Below are 17,675 nucleotides of genomic sequence, written 5' to 3' on the forward strand. Positions count from 1 at the left end.
ATTACAAGATAATTCTTGCCCCATACAGAGGGGGAGGAGAGAGGGAGGAGGGGGGAGAGGGGATGGGGGAGAGGAGAGGGGGGAAGAGGGGGAGGAGAGGGGGGAGAAGATGGGGGAGGGAGGCCCCGCTTGGGTACATGCCCACCCGCACCGTCGGAGGGTAGAGATGGAGGGGGTAGAGATTGAGGGGGGTGTGCGACATCACAGGGGAGGCTGCTGCGCTGCGACCTGAGTAGCTGCTGCATTTACCCCCTCCCTCTGCACCCCCTCCCTCTGCACCCCCTCCCTCTCTGCCCCCCTCCCTCTCTGCCCCCCCTCCTTCTCTGCCCCCCCTCCCTCTCTGCCCCCCTCCCTCTTTGCCCCCCTCCCTCCCTCTCCAGGGAGTGGTGAATATTGGGACCGATGGGTGAGTGGTGGAGTATTGCATTCGGGAACCAGCCCTCCCCTGTGATGTCGCACACCCCCCTCAATCTCTACCCCCTCCATCTCTACCCTCCGCCCACTCCCTCTCTACCCACATCCCCCTCCCTCTCCAGCCCCCCAGCCCTTCACTAGCCGCGCCTACGCAGTTGGGGGTTATGCGTGAGTGGATAGGGCGGGGGATGGGGTAAAAGCGGCAAATGAATAATATTAATATATCAGGGGGGGGGGGGTTAGTGTGTGTGTGTGTGGGGGGGGGGTTAGTGTGTGTGTGACACCGAAGGCTGCCCCCTCCCCCGCAACTGCACGTTGAGGGGATGGGACCCAACGGGTCCCACTTCGTCTAGTTTCCAATAAAGATGACTGTAGATTGAACAGTAGTGAGAACTCTAGCCAATTTTCTGGTTAGTAACACAGAAATTCTGAGCCAGCCTAGTTGAAAATTGTGAAGTCGGAAGAAATAAAGGAATTTAAAGAAAACGGAATATGAGCTGCAGTTCCTCCAGTTAGCGTGTGCCCTCACTCTGGAAATGGAGGAGGTCCAGGACCAAATGGTCAGCATGGGAATGGGAAGAAGAGATAAAATAATTAGCAAACACAAGATCCAGCAGGCCATGGTGGACTGAACGCAAATGTTCGGAAAAAACCGTGGCTGAGTCTACGCTTAACCACGCCGAGGTAAAGGAGGCCACATCAGGTCACCAGAAGCAGTAGATCAGGTTAGAGGAGGGGTGGAAGATTGCAACCTTCACGTGATCCGCCCTGTTTCGACTAATGTAATCAATTCAACGTGCACAAACAGAAGATCAAATAGAACAAGTTGTTCAACAACTTTAGGCTGTGCACGCCACATGAAAGAAGAAGAAGGTTAGAGGAAGTCCACGTGAACTGTTATCTAATTTGGAAGGACTGTTGGGATCCTTGGTTGAATACAAGAGAGAAGGTATACGGACAGGTAATACTTCTCTCTTGCGATTGCCGGGGAAGTTATCTGGGGAGGTAGATTAGAGGCTCATGTTATGAATAATGCTTTGTACTTATACCTACTAGTTTTTTAGTGTCGCACTCCTCTATGCTCCGCAGTTTTGGAGTACACTCCCAAGTGAGAGCTTGTACTTGTTTGTCTTGAATAAACAATATATAACCCGACATGGCATGAGGTCTTTATTATCACAAGGGCCATAAATAACATGGTGTCAGAAGTGTATGATCTCAACCTCCGATTGATTATATTGTTTTTATCTTAGTTTATTTTTTTAACTACGACTATGGCTGCTGCTCTCAGAAAGCCCGATGTCTTGGTGTTTGATGCTGATCTAGCTGAACGATGGCGTGTGTTCGAGGAGGATTTCACAATCTACATTGATGCAGCTTATCCGAACGCAGCACCCGCTCTTCGTGCCTTGATTCTCCTTAACTTGGCAGGCAGTAAAGCTGCACGACGTGCCAGAATATTTCACTATTGGTGTAGATGCTAATGGTGTACAGATTCCAGCAGAGTCCATCCGAGATCCTGAGTGCCTCCTATGCAAATTCCGACAGCTTTGTGAGTTACAAATTAATGTGAGCATTGAAAGACATAAATATTTCTAAATGTGCCAGAAGCAAGCAGAACCGGTCGAGCTTTATGTCAATGCATTGAAGCAGGTTGCTAGTCGATGCGATTTCAGAGAGATCAAATCTAGTTTGATAAGAGACAGATTGATACATGGCATATTGAATGATAAACTACGTGATGAATTGTTGCGTGAAGTGGGCCCGACCTTAGAAGCTGTTGAAAATCGCTGTCGCATAACTGAATTAACCAATGCCCACATTAAAACGCTAACTGCTTCTCAAATTAAAAAGAGGGGTTCACGCATTGAAGTGGTTCGCATATGACTCAAAGTTTAAGCCAGGGGTGTATGATTCAAAATTCAAAGAATGAGCACATAAAGGCATAACGGCAATGTATGCAGTTTCAGAAAATGGCGAGTTTATGAGCTTCCAAGATTTAAAGTCAAAGTATGGTCTCGAAAACAAAGATTTTTTTAGATACTTGCAATTAAGAGACTACTTTATAAAAGAGATCAGGCCAGAACTAGATGAAATTTCAAATAATGTGATCAAGGGACTAGAGACGGAAATTAGCTACTGATTGGCTACAATCTCACATATTTACATGCAAAATGTTCATTAATATGCACTGTCCCTATAAAAAAACAAAAAAAAAACAAAAAAAACACAAAAGGTGATTGTGGATGCATACAAACAGAAGGGGTCTCGGGTCATCTCTGCTTTCTACCAAGCTCTGGTGGAAAGCGGGGGAGAATCAACGCTCTACATAAAAACAAAATGGGAAGCAGAATTAAAGATTCAAATAACAGAAGAAGAATGGTATCAAATGTGTGAAACACAATGTTCATCCACAAGCTCACTAGTATGGAGAGAATTTTGCTGGAAGAATCTATCTCGCTTTTTTATAACACCAAAAATAAAAAGCAGACAACTTGCTGTCCAACAACACTGTTGGAGGCTGTGTGGGGGTACGGAGGCAGACCACTCGCATATTTTCTGGAACTGTGTAAAGATAAGGCCATACTGGGAAAATGTTAATGCAGCTGTAAATAATATCTTGGGTTATAAAATCCCAAATACCTGCCCTGTGATGTATCTGGGGCGTATTAAAGATAGTGTAAAAATAGAAGATACATATTTGATTAAAGTTTTGCTTGCAGCAAGTAAGAAGGCCATTACCAGGCAGTGGCTTAATGAAAAAGTCCAAAATAGGAACAGTGGTTAGAAATTGTGCGAGACATCTTTAATATGGAGAAATTGACATATTCCTTGAGATTCAAGGAGAATTCATTTGAGAAGATCTGGGAAAAATGGACTGTTGAATTATCTCCAGATAACTAATCAATGTAATGTTTTTTCTTTTTTTAATTTGGTAAGTGAACCACATGGTCTTATTCCAATTTTTTTTTAAATTTACTTCTTTTTGTTTTTTGCCCCGATCTACTTATTTTTTTATTTTGATTGCTGTTTTTCTTACTTTGTTTTATGCATGGTGATGGTGTTGCACTGTTTTGAAAATATCTCTTAAAAATCAATAAAAATTTAAGTGAAAAAAAACAAAAAACGCTGACTGCTTCTGCTGTTCGTGAAGTCAATGCGGCCAGCGTGTCTAATCAAATTACCACTCGACGGTTTCAGGGGCCAGTTAACAGCCCAAGATGGATTACTAATTCCTTTAATTGCGGAAGTTCACATGCTGCGGTTCGTAATCAGTGTCCGGCATTTGGAAAGACCAGCAGGCTCTGTAATAAAAGAAACCATTTCGCAAAATACTGTAAATCAAGAAATAACAGATCTCAAACGAACCAGTCGGTCAGCTTATTAAACTAGGATGAATATCCTAGCTCCCAGTTCCCACAAACAGGTGAGGACAGCACAGAGATTAATGTGGATGCTTTGTCTGGTTCAGCATCCAAACTCGATCCCAAGGTCAAACTGCTCATTAACAGCAAAACCCTTTATCTCAAAGTAGATTCCGGGGCCAGGTGCAACGCAATCTCGTTGGCTGTCTTCCAACAGCTACAAATCACAGAAACTCTAACTAAGACAACTGCTTCACTTATCTCTTTTAATGGAGCAGCACTGCACCCTATCAGTCAAGTAAAGTTACACTGTCGTCTCAATGCGTGTGACCACATCCTGGATTTCTACGTGGTACGCGAGAAGGTACCATCCATACTGGGTGCCGATGCATGTCATGACATGGGTTTGATTTCCTTCAGCCCTTCCGTCTGTCCAGTGGCTGTAGACTGTGATTTTACACATCACATTTTAACACAATACAAGGACTTGTTTAACGACGAACTGGGCAGGTTGCCTGCCAAATGCACGATTATTATTGACCCCGAGGCAATCTCAGTTGTTCGTCCAGCTCACAGGATTCCCCATGCTATGCGGGATGGTGTACAAAGTGAACTTAACAGAATGTTGGCTCTTGGTGTGATTACTCCTGTAACTGAACCCTCAGACTGGGTCTCCTCAATGATTGCCACTATTAAAAAGAATAAAGACGAGATAAGGATTTGCATTACCCCCAAGAATTTAAATGCAGCAATAAGAGACAACGTTATCCAATGCATACAGTGGACGAGATTGCGGCACAGATGGCTGATGCAACTGTATTCACAGTGCTAGATGGCAAGAATTCATTCTGGCAGATTCCACTGGAACAGAGAGTTAGATAGAGCTCTAGGGGCTAGTGGAGTCAAGGGATATGGGGAGAAGGCAGGCACGGGTTATTGATAGGGGAAGATCAGCCATGATCACAATGAATGGCGGTGCTGGCTCGAAGGGCCGAATGGCCTCCTCCTGCACCTATTTTCTATGTTTCTAACTTTCAGTACACTCTCAGGTCGTGTTTGCAGGCCGGTTGTGAAGTATCCGGACTATGTTTGACTTTACATATGTTTGTCATCGGTTGTGATATTTGCTTTGTTTAGTTATGGGTATGCAGTGTTGTTAATTCTTTAAGAGGGGGGGGAATGTAGATTAGAGGCTCATGTTATGAGTCATGCTTAGTAGTTACGCCTACTAGTTTATTAGTGTCGCACTCCTCTATGCTCCGCAGTTTTGGAGTACACTCCCAAGTGAGAGCTTGTACTTGGAGGGCAGGGTAACTTGGTCAAATCCCTCCCCACCTATGTTCTAGACACCTCAGACACTCTCCGCCGCCTCCACGCATTCCACTCTCTGGGCCCTCACCCCCTCATCTTCACCATGGATGTCCGGTCACTCTACACCTCCATCCCCCACCAGGATGGCCTCAGAGCCCTCCGGTTCTTCCTCGACCAGAGGAGCAACCTATACCCAGCCACTGACACTCTCCTCCGCTTAGCGGAGTTGGTCCTCACCCTCAATAACTTTACATTTGACTCCTCCCATTTCCTCCAAACACAAGGCGTAGCTATGGGCACACGCATGGGCCCCAGCTACGCCTGTCTCTTTGTCGGGTACGTTGAACAATCCTTGTTCGAGGCGTACCAGGGCCCCATCCCCGACCTCTACCTCCGCTACATTGACGACTGCTTTGGTGCCACCTCCTGCACCCACACACAACTGACTGACTTCATCCACTTCACCACCAACTTCCATCCGGCACTCCAATACACCTGGACGATTTCCGACACTTCCCTACCATTCCTTGACCTCACCATCTCCATCGCAGGGGACAGACTCCTGACCGACATACATTACAAACCCACTGACTCACATGGCTATCTGGACTACACGTCTTCCCACCCTGCCCCCTGTAAAGACTCCATCCCCTACTCCCAATTCCTCCGCCTACGCCGCATCTGTTCCCAGGATGAGACATTTCATACCAGGGCATCGGAAATGTCCTCGTTCTTCAGGGAACGGGGATTCCCCTCCGCCACCATAGATGAGGCTCACACCAGGGTCTCATCCATACCCCGTAACACTGCTCTCTCTCCCCATCCCCGCACACGCAACAAGGGCAGAGTCCCTCTGGTCCTCACCTTTCACCCCACCAGCCGGCAAATACAACACATAATCCTCCGCCATTTCCGCCACCTCCAACGTGACCCCACCACTCGCCACATCTTCCCATCTCCCCCCATGTCTGCCTTCCGCAAAGACCGCTCCCTCCGCAACTCCCTCGTCAATTCTTCCCTTCCCTCCCGCACCACCCCCTCCCCGGGCACTTTCCGTTGCAACCGCAAGAAATGCAACACCTGTCCCTTCACCTCCCCCCTCGACTCCATTCAAGGTCCCAAGCAGTCGTTCCAGGTGCGACAAAGGTTCACCTGTATCTCCTCCAACCTCATCTACTGCATCCGCTGCTCTAGATGTCAGCTGATTTACATCGGTGAGACCAAGCGTAGGTTGGGCGACCGTTTCGCCGAACACCTCCGCTCAGTCCGCAATAACCTACCTGACCTCCCGGTGGCTCAGCACTTCAACTCCCCCTCCCATTCCCAATCCGACCTCTCTGTCCTGGGTCTCCTCCATTGCCAGAGTGAGCAACAGCGGAAATTGGAGGAACAGCACCTCATATTCCGTCTGGGGTCCTTGCGTCCTTATGGCATCAACATTGAATTCTCCCAATTTGGCTAGCCCGTGCTGTCTCCTCCCCTTCCTTCACCCTCTAGCTGTCTCCTCCCACCCTCCCATCCGCCCGCCCTCGGGCTCCTCCTCCTCCTCCCTTTTTCCTTCTTTCTTTCCCCACCCCCCATCAGTCTGAAGAAGGGTTTCGGCCCGAAACGTCGCCTATTTCCTTCGCTCCATAGATGCTGCTGCACCCGCTGAGTTTCCCCAGCAATTTTGTGTACCTGAGAGCTTGTACTTGTTTGTCTTGAATAAACAGTGTTTAACCTGACATGGCATGAGGTCTTTATTATCACAAGGGCCATAAATAACAGGTGGGTTCAGTGGGAAGGAATGAGCGAACTAAGGAATTGCAGAGGGAATGATCTCTACAGAAGACAGAAAGGTATGTGGATGGGAAAATAGTGGTGGAATCATGTTGGAGGTGATGGAAATGTCAATAAATGGATGCGGAGGCTGATGAGGTGAAAGGAACTCTATCCTTGTTCCCCAAGGAGGAGGAGAGCAAGAGTAGTATTATATGACACAGAAGAGACATGGATTCAACATGAGGAGAGCTGTATCCCTAAAGTCCAAAGGGTGAGAGATTCATCTCAGACTGTAAGGGACAAATCACGTTCACTATTGAGTGAACAAATATACTTTCAATGATGCTTGTTTGACTTGAATGACAACCACGTTAAAACCATGATTCCTGAAAATTGAATTAATTGACTAGGATTTTTTTTAAATCTCACTTTTTTATTGTTCATAGTCTTACCTACACCAGCCAGCATGTCGTTTGGCCCATATCCTTCTAAAATGTCCAATCTATGTTACTATCTAAATGTTTCTTAAATATTGCGATACTACCTCTTCCAGCAACTCGTTCAATACATCCACCACTCTTTGTGTGAAAAGGTTACCCCTCACGTTCCTATTAAATCTTTCTCATTTCACCTTCAACCTATGTCTTCTAGTTCTTGATTTCCCTACTCTGGGCAAGAGACTCTGTGCGTATACCCATTTTATTCCTCTCATGATTTTGTACACCTCGATAAGATCACCCCTCATCCTCCTGCGCTCCAAGGGATAGAGTTCGAGCCTGCTCAAGCTCTCCCGACAGCTCAGACCCTCGAGTCCTGGCAACATCCTCGTATATCTTCTCTGTACCTTTTCCAGCTTAACAACATATTTCCTATAACATGGTGCCCAAAAGTGAACACAATACACTACATGCAGCCTCACCAATGTGTTATACAACTACAACATGACTTCCCAACTTCTACACTCAATGCTGACTGATGGCCAACGTGCCAAATGCCTTTTTTGACCACCCTATCTACCTTTGATGCCACTTTCAGTGAACTATGTACTCCCAGAACACTCTGCTCAACACTTCCCAGAGCCCAACCGTTCATTGTGTCAGTCCTGCCCATGTTAGTGCTCCCAAAACATAGATACATAGATACAGAGAGAATAGGTGCAGGAGTAGGTTATTCGACCCTTCGAGTCAGCATCGCCATTCAATGTGATCATGGCTGATCATCCACAATCAGTAACTTGTTCCTGCCTTCTCCCCATATCCCTTGATTCCGCTAGCTCTAAGAGCTTTATTTAACTCTCTTTTGAATGCATCCAGTGAATCGGCCTCCACTGCCTTCTGTGGCAGAGAATTCCATAAATTCACAACTCTCTGTGTGAAAACATTTTTCCTCATCTCAGTCCTAAATGGCCTACCCTTTATTCTTAAACTTCCCCTGGTTCTGGACTCCCCCAACATCGGGAACATGTTTCCTGCATCTAGCCTGATCAATCCCTTAATAATTTTATATGTTTCTAAAAGATCCTCCCTCATCCTAAATTCCAGTGAATATAAGCCCAATCGCTCCATTCTTTCATTATATGACAGTCCCACCATCCCGGGAATTAACCTCGTGAACCTACGCTGCACTCCCTCAATAGCAAGAAAGTCCTTCCTCAAATTAGGAGATCAAATTGGCACACAATACTCCAGGTGTGGTCGCACCAGGGCCCTGTACAACTGCTCCTCTACTCGACTCCTCTCATTATGAAGGCCAACATGCCATTAGCATTCTTCACTGCCTGCTGTACCAAAACGCAAAGCCTCAATCAATATCTTTATCAATTTTCTACCATGTTCTTTCCTCACTGTAAAAAGCAGATTAAATGTGTGAACAATACTGCTATAATTCATACTGTCACTAAACTTGATGAGAAAGTTTTATTTTAGAGTTGGCATCACTGACTATAGTGCAACTGTATACATAGTTACTGAAAACAAACCTCAACCCTGGAAGGAAATAGGTTTTTCTTGACGTACATCCCAGAAAAACAATATTTTCCATAAGCGGAAGGTTTAAACAATGGTTTAACATTTTCTCTGATTAATGCCAAAAATCAGAAAGCCTTTTCATGCTTACAGTAATACTGCAGCCATATTACTGTATCTAGGCTTAGAAAATCTAATGTCAGGAAGACTAAAATAGTGGTGAGTCAGTTAGTAAGTTTGCAGATGACGTCAAAAATGGTGGAGTTGCAAATAGTGAGTAAGGCGGTTTAAGAATGGGATATGTTTTAGGCGACTACAGACGACTAGGCTGTCGCCACATGGTCGTCGGGGTGTTGCCTGTATGGTCGTGAGTAGTCTCCTCAGTCGCCCAAAGAGTCGTAGCGTCTTTCTGATCGCAGCTGGATTTTCAACATGTTCAACATTTTTCGGCGACAGTAGGTTGACGCCAATGAGCGTAGCTTGACTTCTCCTGACGTAGGTACTGTCGTAGGTTGTTGCCAGGTGACGTAGATTGCCGCTGATCCTGTGCTGTACTGTTCTACATTTAAATTTTCTATGCTAAAAGGTTTTCAAGTGTTGTAATACATGGCCCCTTGGCAGTTTTATGGGAGATCCTCTAAATCCTATTGTACGAGGTCTAATGTAACACTTACAATGGAAAAATCCCTTTTCAACTGAACTCCAAGCAATTTCTCCCATGAGCTTCATCAATGTGATGCTGGCAAAGTATGATAGTTTACAGATAAAAGGCGAGACACACACTGAAAGGCAATTTGTTAATTTGGTGGGGAGGAGGAAAGAGTATAGGAATCCAGGGGCTTGTTTAGTTTTAGGTTTATTGTATTGAGGTACAGAGAAAACTTTGTTTCGTTTGTAATCCAAACAGAGCAGATATACCAGACATACATATAATCAAGTCAAACTCAAGCGTAATAGATAGAGCAAAGGGAAAGATACTGGATGCAAAATATAGTTATATTTGTATGGCAAGAGGCACCAGGGTGATGACGTGTCACGAGAGGATAGTGTTCATTCATCAGGTGTTCAGATACTCTATCATGGAGTGGTAGGGGGCTCAGTATTGAAAACCCCTTGAAATCCAAGGAGGAGGTTGTGGTCAGCTGTGGATTTGAATGGGGTGTGCCTCACAACACAGGATAACGGTTCGTGACTGGGAAAGGAGGGAGCAAAATGGGGGAAGGAAGGCACATGAAGGAACTAACCGGAAGATGACAGACACTTCAGACACCTCTGCTGTGGGTCAGGGTAAGTTGGTCCTCTTATTTCAAGCTGAAACAAGCCTTAATTCTCCGGTTGAGGGTTCAGAATTGATCGACTGGGCTTATAGAAGGATGAGAGGCATTTAGAAGGATGAGAGGGTATCTTACAGATACATATAAAATTCTTAAGGGATTGGACAGGCTAGATGCAGGAAAAATGTTTCCGATGTTGGGGGAGTCCAGAACCAGGAGTCACAGATTAAGAATAAGGGGTAGGCCATTTAGGACTGAGATGAGGAAAAACGTTTTCACCTAGAGAGTTGTGAGTCTGTGGAATTCTCTGCCACAGAAGGCAGTGGAGACCAATTCACTGGATGTATTCAAGAAAGAGTTAGATATAGCACTTAGGGCTGACGGAATCAAGGGATATGGGGAGAAAGCAGGAAAGGGGTACTGATTTTGGGTACTGATTTCAAGAAAGAGGTACCGATTTTGGATATTGAATGGTGGTGTTGGCTCAAAGGGCCGAATGGCCGACTCCTGCACCTATTTTATTTGTTTCTATTTTTCTATGTTTTTATGCTACACTATTAGTGGGCACTGCAGTAAACTCACTATATAATCATTTTTATCATAGTGTAAGCTGCCTTGGAAACTCATCTATTGAAGACGATGGTATCAATCGTGGAGGCAAATACAATGAGCTAAAGTGACTACCAATAGATTTCCAGGCAAAGGTTTTGGCCAAGGGAAATCAAGAAACACTCTGAAGAAGGGGCTCAACCCGAAACATCACCCATTGCTTCTCTTCAGAGATGCTGCTTGTCCCGCTGAGTTACTCAAGCATTTTGTGTCTACCATCAAGATAGCCATTGTATTCTGATGTCACTACACACAGCTGGAAGGCGCTAAGCAATCACGTATCATACTCAGAAAGAACTTGAATTTAGTATACAGTTGTGTACTGAGCATGTAAATATGACCCAATAAGAGAGTGTTCAGCTAAAACAAATCAATTATGCACTGCAAAGAAATGTTTTGTTTTGTGGAATATGTTCTAGCCTCCTGGAATTTAAACAGACTGGACTCTTATCCATACATATGGACCTTATCCCTATTTAAAATAAAACTAATTTGATATCTTCCTTTTCTTCTCTCCAATGCAATGCCCACAGTGAAATGCAGCTGTATGGTTGCAAATGAGCAAGTGGTATATGTCATTACTGGCCATTATTCAAGTGAGAATGTTGATAAATACATCAACGGTATATTCAGCTGTAGGATCAGAGCAGAGATTTTGATTGTACTAAATATTTGCAAATATACCTTAATCTGAAGTCTCAAGTTAGTCATCTATGAATATTCTAGTCAGTACAGTATTTTCTTCATTGTTACATCTGCCTTGCAACAATCTGTGGTCCTCCTATTTCTGCCCTAAACTAGTTCAGCAGATTCAAAGACTTTGCGTTAACGTTGTGTTTTTCTCTACACCAATATACACACACCATCTCTTTAAAGGACAGAATTCTTCCTTTTAATTTAACTTATTTTATCCATCATTTTTTTCTTCAGTCACCCTTCTCTCTTTCGAAACAACCTGCTAGACCCAGTGTTGCTCTAGTTAGTATGCTGGCAATGTTCATGTCTGCATTTATTTCCATGCAATTGAGTTGTATAACATTTATTGAAAAAAAAAAAAAAGTTTGAATCAAAAATGTAATTAATTCCATAAATAATACACTTATGTTGTTAAAATTATGCAATTTAACTAAAGGTACCAATAAAAATATTCACCTTAAAAATAAATATGTGTACAAAAATTACATTTTATGTTGTTCTCTTTAAATAGGAATGTGTAAATTAACTTGATTTCATAATTGAAGTGCATCAGAATAAATTATATTTCTTCTCTTTGGGTATGGTGTAAAAATCGGACAGATTGTTTTTATCTCCAACTCTGGAACAAACAACATATAGCTGACCATGGGTAAACACGAGTTTTGAAATTAAGGCCAACAACTTTCAGTGATTGTCCTTGCATCTTGTTCATGCTCATAACAAAAGTATGATGAACAGGGAACTGAGGCTGCTTGAATTGAAAATGTAGATCAACTGGAATAATTGGCATCCCAGGGATGAAGACATTTTCAGTCATTATTGTAGCCCCAATTGCATGTGGTAGAATTTTTGAATCGATAATCTTGTGCTTTGCACTGCATTGGTGGATCCAAATTACTGAGTAACAAGATTAGAGCTCCTTCTTTTAGTTCATGGTTATGTCATGGCACGCCAGATGGTGACAGAGAGTTTAAAAATTCAACAGCAAAATGTACAACCTCAATATCCATCACACTGTCGATAGACTTATATCGTCCAGGTTCTCTCGGAGTGCTTTGAAAGAAGGTCTTTATTCAAAGGCTGTTTAATCATTTTTGGATGTTTAAATCACTCTATCATGCAATCATTGGGCATTCAAAGAGTGCTGAGCAACATTGGGGGAAACAGCTTGCAACAGATATAACACTTGGGTTCAAAATTTTCACTTAAAATATTTCTGCTGAATCTATATGACAAATTTCCCCCTTTATTAATCCGAGTAAATTTGAAGCAAACTCTCGCAGATGGATTGCCCGTCAAATGTGTTTGCATGTTGGTTTTCAACTGCAATCATTTAAATTTTTCTCAAATGTATGTTTTAAATTTGGCTTTGAATTCATGGAATTATCAATAGAATTTGACTAAAATCTCCAGCTGGCACTAAAGTAACATTTGATACATTGCTCAATGACCACTTTGGGAGCCATTAGGCATTAATCAGAGACAATAAATATGCAGCCTTTAGAAACTTCTCCTTTGCAGTTCCCAGACCATCGTTACATGTTTGAGTCACCACATTTGTCAAATTTGAAAGGAGTTTAAAAACAAAATGTGCAGTGTTTTCCCCATCAAAAGTGTTGAAACAATGTCTGAGGATGCCATGTCAATTAGATTGATACGAACATTTTTTCCCATTCCACCAGAGACATACAAAAATGTGATTCCTAGTCATGTTAGTTACTATAAACACCCTCTGCAAGAGTATCTTGGATATTTCTGTGGTATTTAAACTTGTTTCTTTCTCTTAGACATAATTGCCTAACTGGTTTAAATAATAGCTGGCTACCCACAGAAACTTGGTGCACAAATGTTCAGTTTTTCTTTGTGGCTCAGGTAGATAAAAAGTACTTTGGCCAAGTTTGCCCAAAGGTTTAGTTAGTACCTCAAAAATAGATCTAGAAAAATCTTAAATGTGTGAGCGTAGAGACAGAGGGGTGTAAAATGAGGGTAGAAGCAATAGGTAGCAAGGTGAAAAGTAAAAGTGGCAGGCCGGCAAATCCAGGGCAAAAATCAAAAAGGGCCACTTTTCAGCATAATAGTATAAGGGGTAAGAGTGTTGTAAAAACAAGCCTGAAGGCTTTGTGTCTCAATGCAAGGAGCATTCGTAATAAGGTGGATGAGTTGAATGTGCAGATAGCTATTAATGACTATGATATAGTTGGGATCACGGAGACATGGCTCCAGGGTGACCAAGGCTGGGAGCTGAACATCCAGGGATATTCAATATTCAGGAGGGATAGACAGAAAGGGAAAGGAGGTGGGGTAGCGTTGCTGGTTAGAGAGCAGATTAACGCAATAGAAAGGAAGGACATTAGCTTGGAGGATGTGGAATCGATATGGGTAGAGCTGCGAAACACTAAGGGGCAGAAAACGCTAGTAGGAGTTGTGTACAGGCCACCTAACAGTAGTAATGGAGTTGGGGATGGCATCAAACAGGAAATTAGAAATGCGTGCAACAAAGGTAAAACAGTTATAATGGGAGACTTCAATCTACATATAGATTGGGTGAATCAAATTGGCAAGGGTGCTGAGGAAGAGGATTTCTTGGAATGTATGCGGGATAGTTTTCTAAACCAACATGTAGAGGAACCAACGAGAGAGCAGGCTATTCTAGACTGGGTATTGAGTAATGAGGAAGGGTTAGTTAGCAGTCTTGTTGTGCGTGGCCCCTTGGGCAAGAGTGACCATAATATGGTTGAGTTCTTCATTAGGATGGAGAGTGACATCGTTAATTCAGAAACAAGGGTCCTGAACTTAAAGAAAGGTAACTTTGAGGGTATGAGACGTGAATTGGCCAAGATAGACTGGCGATTGATTCTTAATGGGTTGACGGTGGATATGCAATGGAAGGCATTTAAAGACTGCATGGATGAACTACAACAATTGTTCATCCCAGTTTGGCAAAAAAATAAATCAGGGAAGGTAGTGCATCCATGGATAACAAGGGAAATCAGGGATAGTATCAAAACAAAAGATGAAGCGTACAAATTAGCCAGAAAAAGCAGCCTACCAGAGGACTGGGAGAAATTCAGAGACCAGCAGAGGAGGACAAAGCGCTTAATTAGGAAAGGGAAAATAGATTATGAAAGAAAACTGGCAGGGAACATAAAAACTGACTGCAAAAGCTTTTATAGATATGTGAAGAGAAAAAGATTAGTTAAAACAAATGTAGGTCCCTTGCAGTCAGAAACGGGTGAATTGATCATGGGGAACAAGGACATGGCAGACCAATTGAATAACTACTTTGGTTCTGTCTCCACTAAGGAAGACATAAATAATCTGCCGGAAATAGCAGGGGACCAGGGGTCAAATGAGATGGAGGAACTGAGTGAAATCCAGGTTAGCCGGGAAGTGGTGTTAGGTAAATTGAATGGATTAAAGGCCGATAAATCCCCAGGGCCAGATAGGCTGCATCCCAGAGTACTTAAGGAAGTAGCCCCAGAAATAGTGGATGCATTAGTGATAATTTTTCAAAACTCTTTAGATTCTGGAGTAGTTCCTGAGGATTGGAGGGTAGCTAATGTAACACCACTTTTTAAAAAGGGAGGGAGAGAGAACACGGGGAATTACAGACCAGTTAGTCTAACATCGGTAGTGGGTAAACTGGCTAGAATCAGTTATTAAAGATGGGATAGCAGCACATTTGGAAAGTGGTGAAATCAATGGACAAAGTCAGCATGGATTTATGAAGGGTAAATCATGTCTGACGAATCTTATAGAATTTTTCGAGGATGTAACTAGTAGAGTGGATAAGGGGGAACCAGTGGATGTGTTATATCTGGACTTTCAGAAGGCTTTCGACAAGGTCCCACATAAGAGATTAGTATACAAACTTAAAGCACACGGTATTGGGGGTTCAGTATTGATGTGGATAGAGAACTGGCTGGCAGACAGGAAGCAAAGAGTAGGAGTAAACGGGTCCTTTTCACAATGGCAGGCAGTGACTAGTGGGGTACCGCAAGGCTCAGTTCTGGGACCCCAGCTATTTACGATATATATTAATGATTTGGACGAGGGAATTGAATGCAACATCTCCAAGTTTGCGGATGACACGAAGCTGGGGGGCAGTGTTAGCTGTGAGGAGGATGCTAGGAGGCTGCAAGGTGACTTGGATAGGCTGGGTGAGTGGGCAAATGCATGGCAGATGCAGTATAATGTGGATAAATGTGAGGTTATCCACTTTGGTGGCAAAAACAGGAAAGTAGACTATTATCTGAATGGTGGCCGATTAGGAAAGGGGGAGATGCAACGAGACCTGGGTGTCATGGTACACCAGTCATTAAAAGTAGGCATGCAGGTGCAGCAGGCAGTGAAGAAGGCGAATGGTATGTTAGCATTAATAGCAAAAGGATTTGAGTATAGGAGCAGGGAGGTTCTACTGCAGTTGTACAGGGTCTTGGTGAGACCACACCTGGAGTATTGCGTACAGTTTTGGTCTCCTAATCTGAGGAAAGACATTCTTGCCATAGAGGGAGTACAGAGAAGGTTCACCAGACTGATTCCTGAGATGTCAGGACTTTCATATGAAGAAAGACTGGATAGACTCAGTTTGTACTCGCTAGAATTTAGAAGATTGAGGGGGGATCTTATAGAAACTTACAAAATTCTTAAGGGGTTGGACAGGCTAGATGCAGGAAGATTGTTCCCGATGTTGGGGAAGTCCAGAACAAGGGGTCACAGTTTAAGGATAAAGGGGAAATCTTTTAGGACCGAGATGAGGAAAACTTTTTTCACACAGAGAGTGGTGAATCTCTGGAATTCTCTCCCGCAGAAGGTAGTTGAGGCCAGTTCATTGGCTATATTTAAGAGGGAGTTAGATGTGGCCCTTGTGGCTAAAGGGATCAGGGGGTATGGAGAGAAGGCAGGTACAGGATACTGAGTTGGATGATCAGCCATGATCATATTGAATGGCGGTGCAGGCTCGAAGGGCCGAATGGCCTACTCCTGTACCTATTTTCTATGTTTCTATGTTTATTGATTTTCAATCTGGAAAATTAAAATTATACTCCCTTTGGTTGATGGAGGGCTTCCCGGGGCGTGTGTATTTGTACCCGTGTGTGCATATGTGTCTGTCTGTGTTTACGTGTGTGTTCTTGCGTGTGTGCATTCTTGTGTTTGTGCGTTCTTGCATGCGTGTGTTTTTGCGTGTGTTTTTGCGTGCACAAGCGTGTGGAAAAACCAAGGGTGCAGTGCACATCATGCTAAATCTAACTCACATGCAACATTAAGATTTCTTGGCTCTGCACAGCCACTTTGTATCACTTTAGATTAAAATCTACCCACCATTGTGCTTGTGATTCTGTCCCAGATTTGATCATGAATCCCTTATCCCCTTCCTTTATCATCACTTTCCTGCATTTCAATACCTTCTCCATTAACTTGAACTGCATACCAAATAAAGACAGCTGAAAAGATGCTGGAAATGCAAAGTTATCATGTGACAATCTTAATTATAGACCTACCACCAACTCTTGATTCAGAGAAATTCCATGAAACCTCATGCTTTTATCGCTTTATAATATTCTGTTTAACATTTGTGCCATTGCTTCACTGAACATATTGATTCTCTAATATTTAACAGCACTTTATTTTTTATAAATGTCATTTTCCTTGTGTCACAACATTCAAGCAGTATCTATACGAGAACTTGAATACCCCAGGGAATAATTAATTATTTTTTAAAAACAATATTAAAGATGAATACAGGCCAAGTACTGATAAATGTAAGTAGTATAAATAATTATTTGTGGTCGCCATAGATTGGTGTACTAAGTGACTATTGGTGTACCATATGACTATGTATTAATACCTCGTGTGCACTGTCAGCCACATGTTTCACATCTGTATGTTCTGGCGGAGCCGATGGTGGAGGAGGTGCTCTCCGTTTCTTTATATCCATCACTTGTGATATTCTTGAAATGTTGCTTGCAGATAGCGATGGATTCAAAGTGGCTGAGCGTGCATTAACAGTTGGTGTGGATGGAGTAGTTGAACAACTCTGCCATTAAAATGGAAAGATAAGTGACTCACTAAAATAATGTGTATTCAATTACTTTTTCAAAAATTATTCCTCTTTTACTAGAAATCTGAAATAAAACATGTTAGAAATATTCAGCAACTCAGGTGGCATCTGCAGATAGAGAAAATGGAGTAAAATTTGTAAATCGTACAGTAAACAAGCAGTAGATGAATAAAGACATGCATTGGTGCACTTTCACCTCCCTCTATTAATAAAACATCCA

At 43.1% G+C, this 17,675-nt stretch overlaps 1 protein-coding gene across 11 annotated transcripts in view; it reads right to left on the reverse strand.

Moving 5' to 3' along the window:
- The window catches only part of cobl (cordon-bleu WH2 repeat protein), a 255,373-nt gene that overhangs the window by 89,129 nt on the left and 148,569 nt on the right, over window positions 1–17,675 (reverse strand). For all 11 annotated transcript variants that reach the window (XM_033050042.1, XM_033050014.1, XM_033050048.1 and 8 more), the window contains one exon: window positions 17,243–17,431. In XM_033050042.1, the coding sequence (XP_032905933.1) occupies window positions 17,243–17,431 (189 nt within the window). The remainder of the gene's footprint in view (window positions 1–17,242; window positions 17,432–17,675) is intronic.

The sequence above is a fragment of the Amblyraja radiata genome, chromosome 2 (genome assembly GCF_010909765.2).
Source record: "Amblyraja radiata isolate CabotCenter1 chromosome 2, sAmbRad1.1.pri, whole genome shotgun sequence".
In the NCBI taxonomy this organism is placed as follows: domain Eukaryota; kingdom Metazoa; phylum Chordata; class Chondrichthyes; order Rajiformes; family Rajidae; genus Amblyraja; species Amblyraja radiata.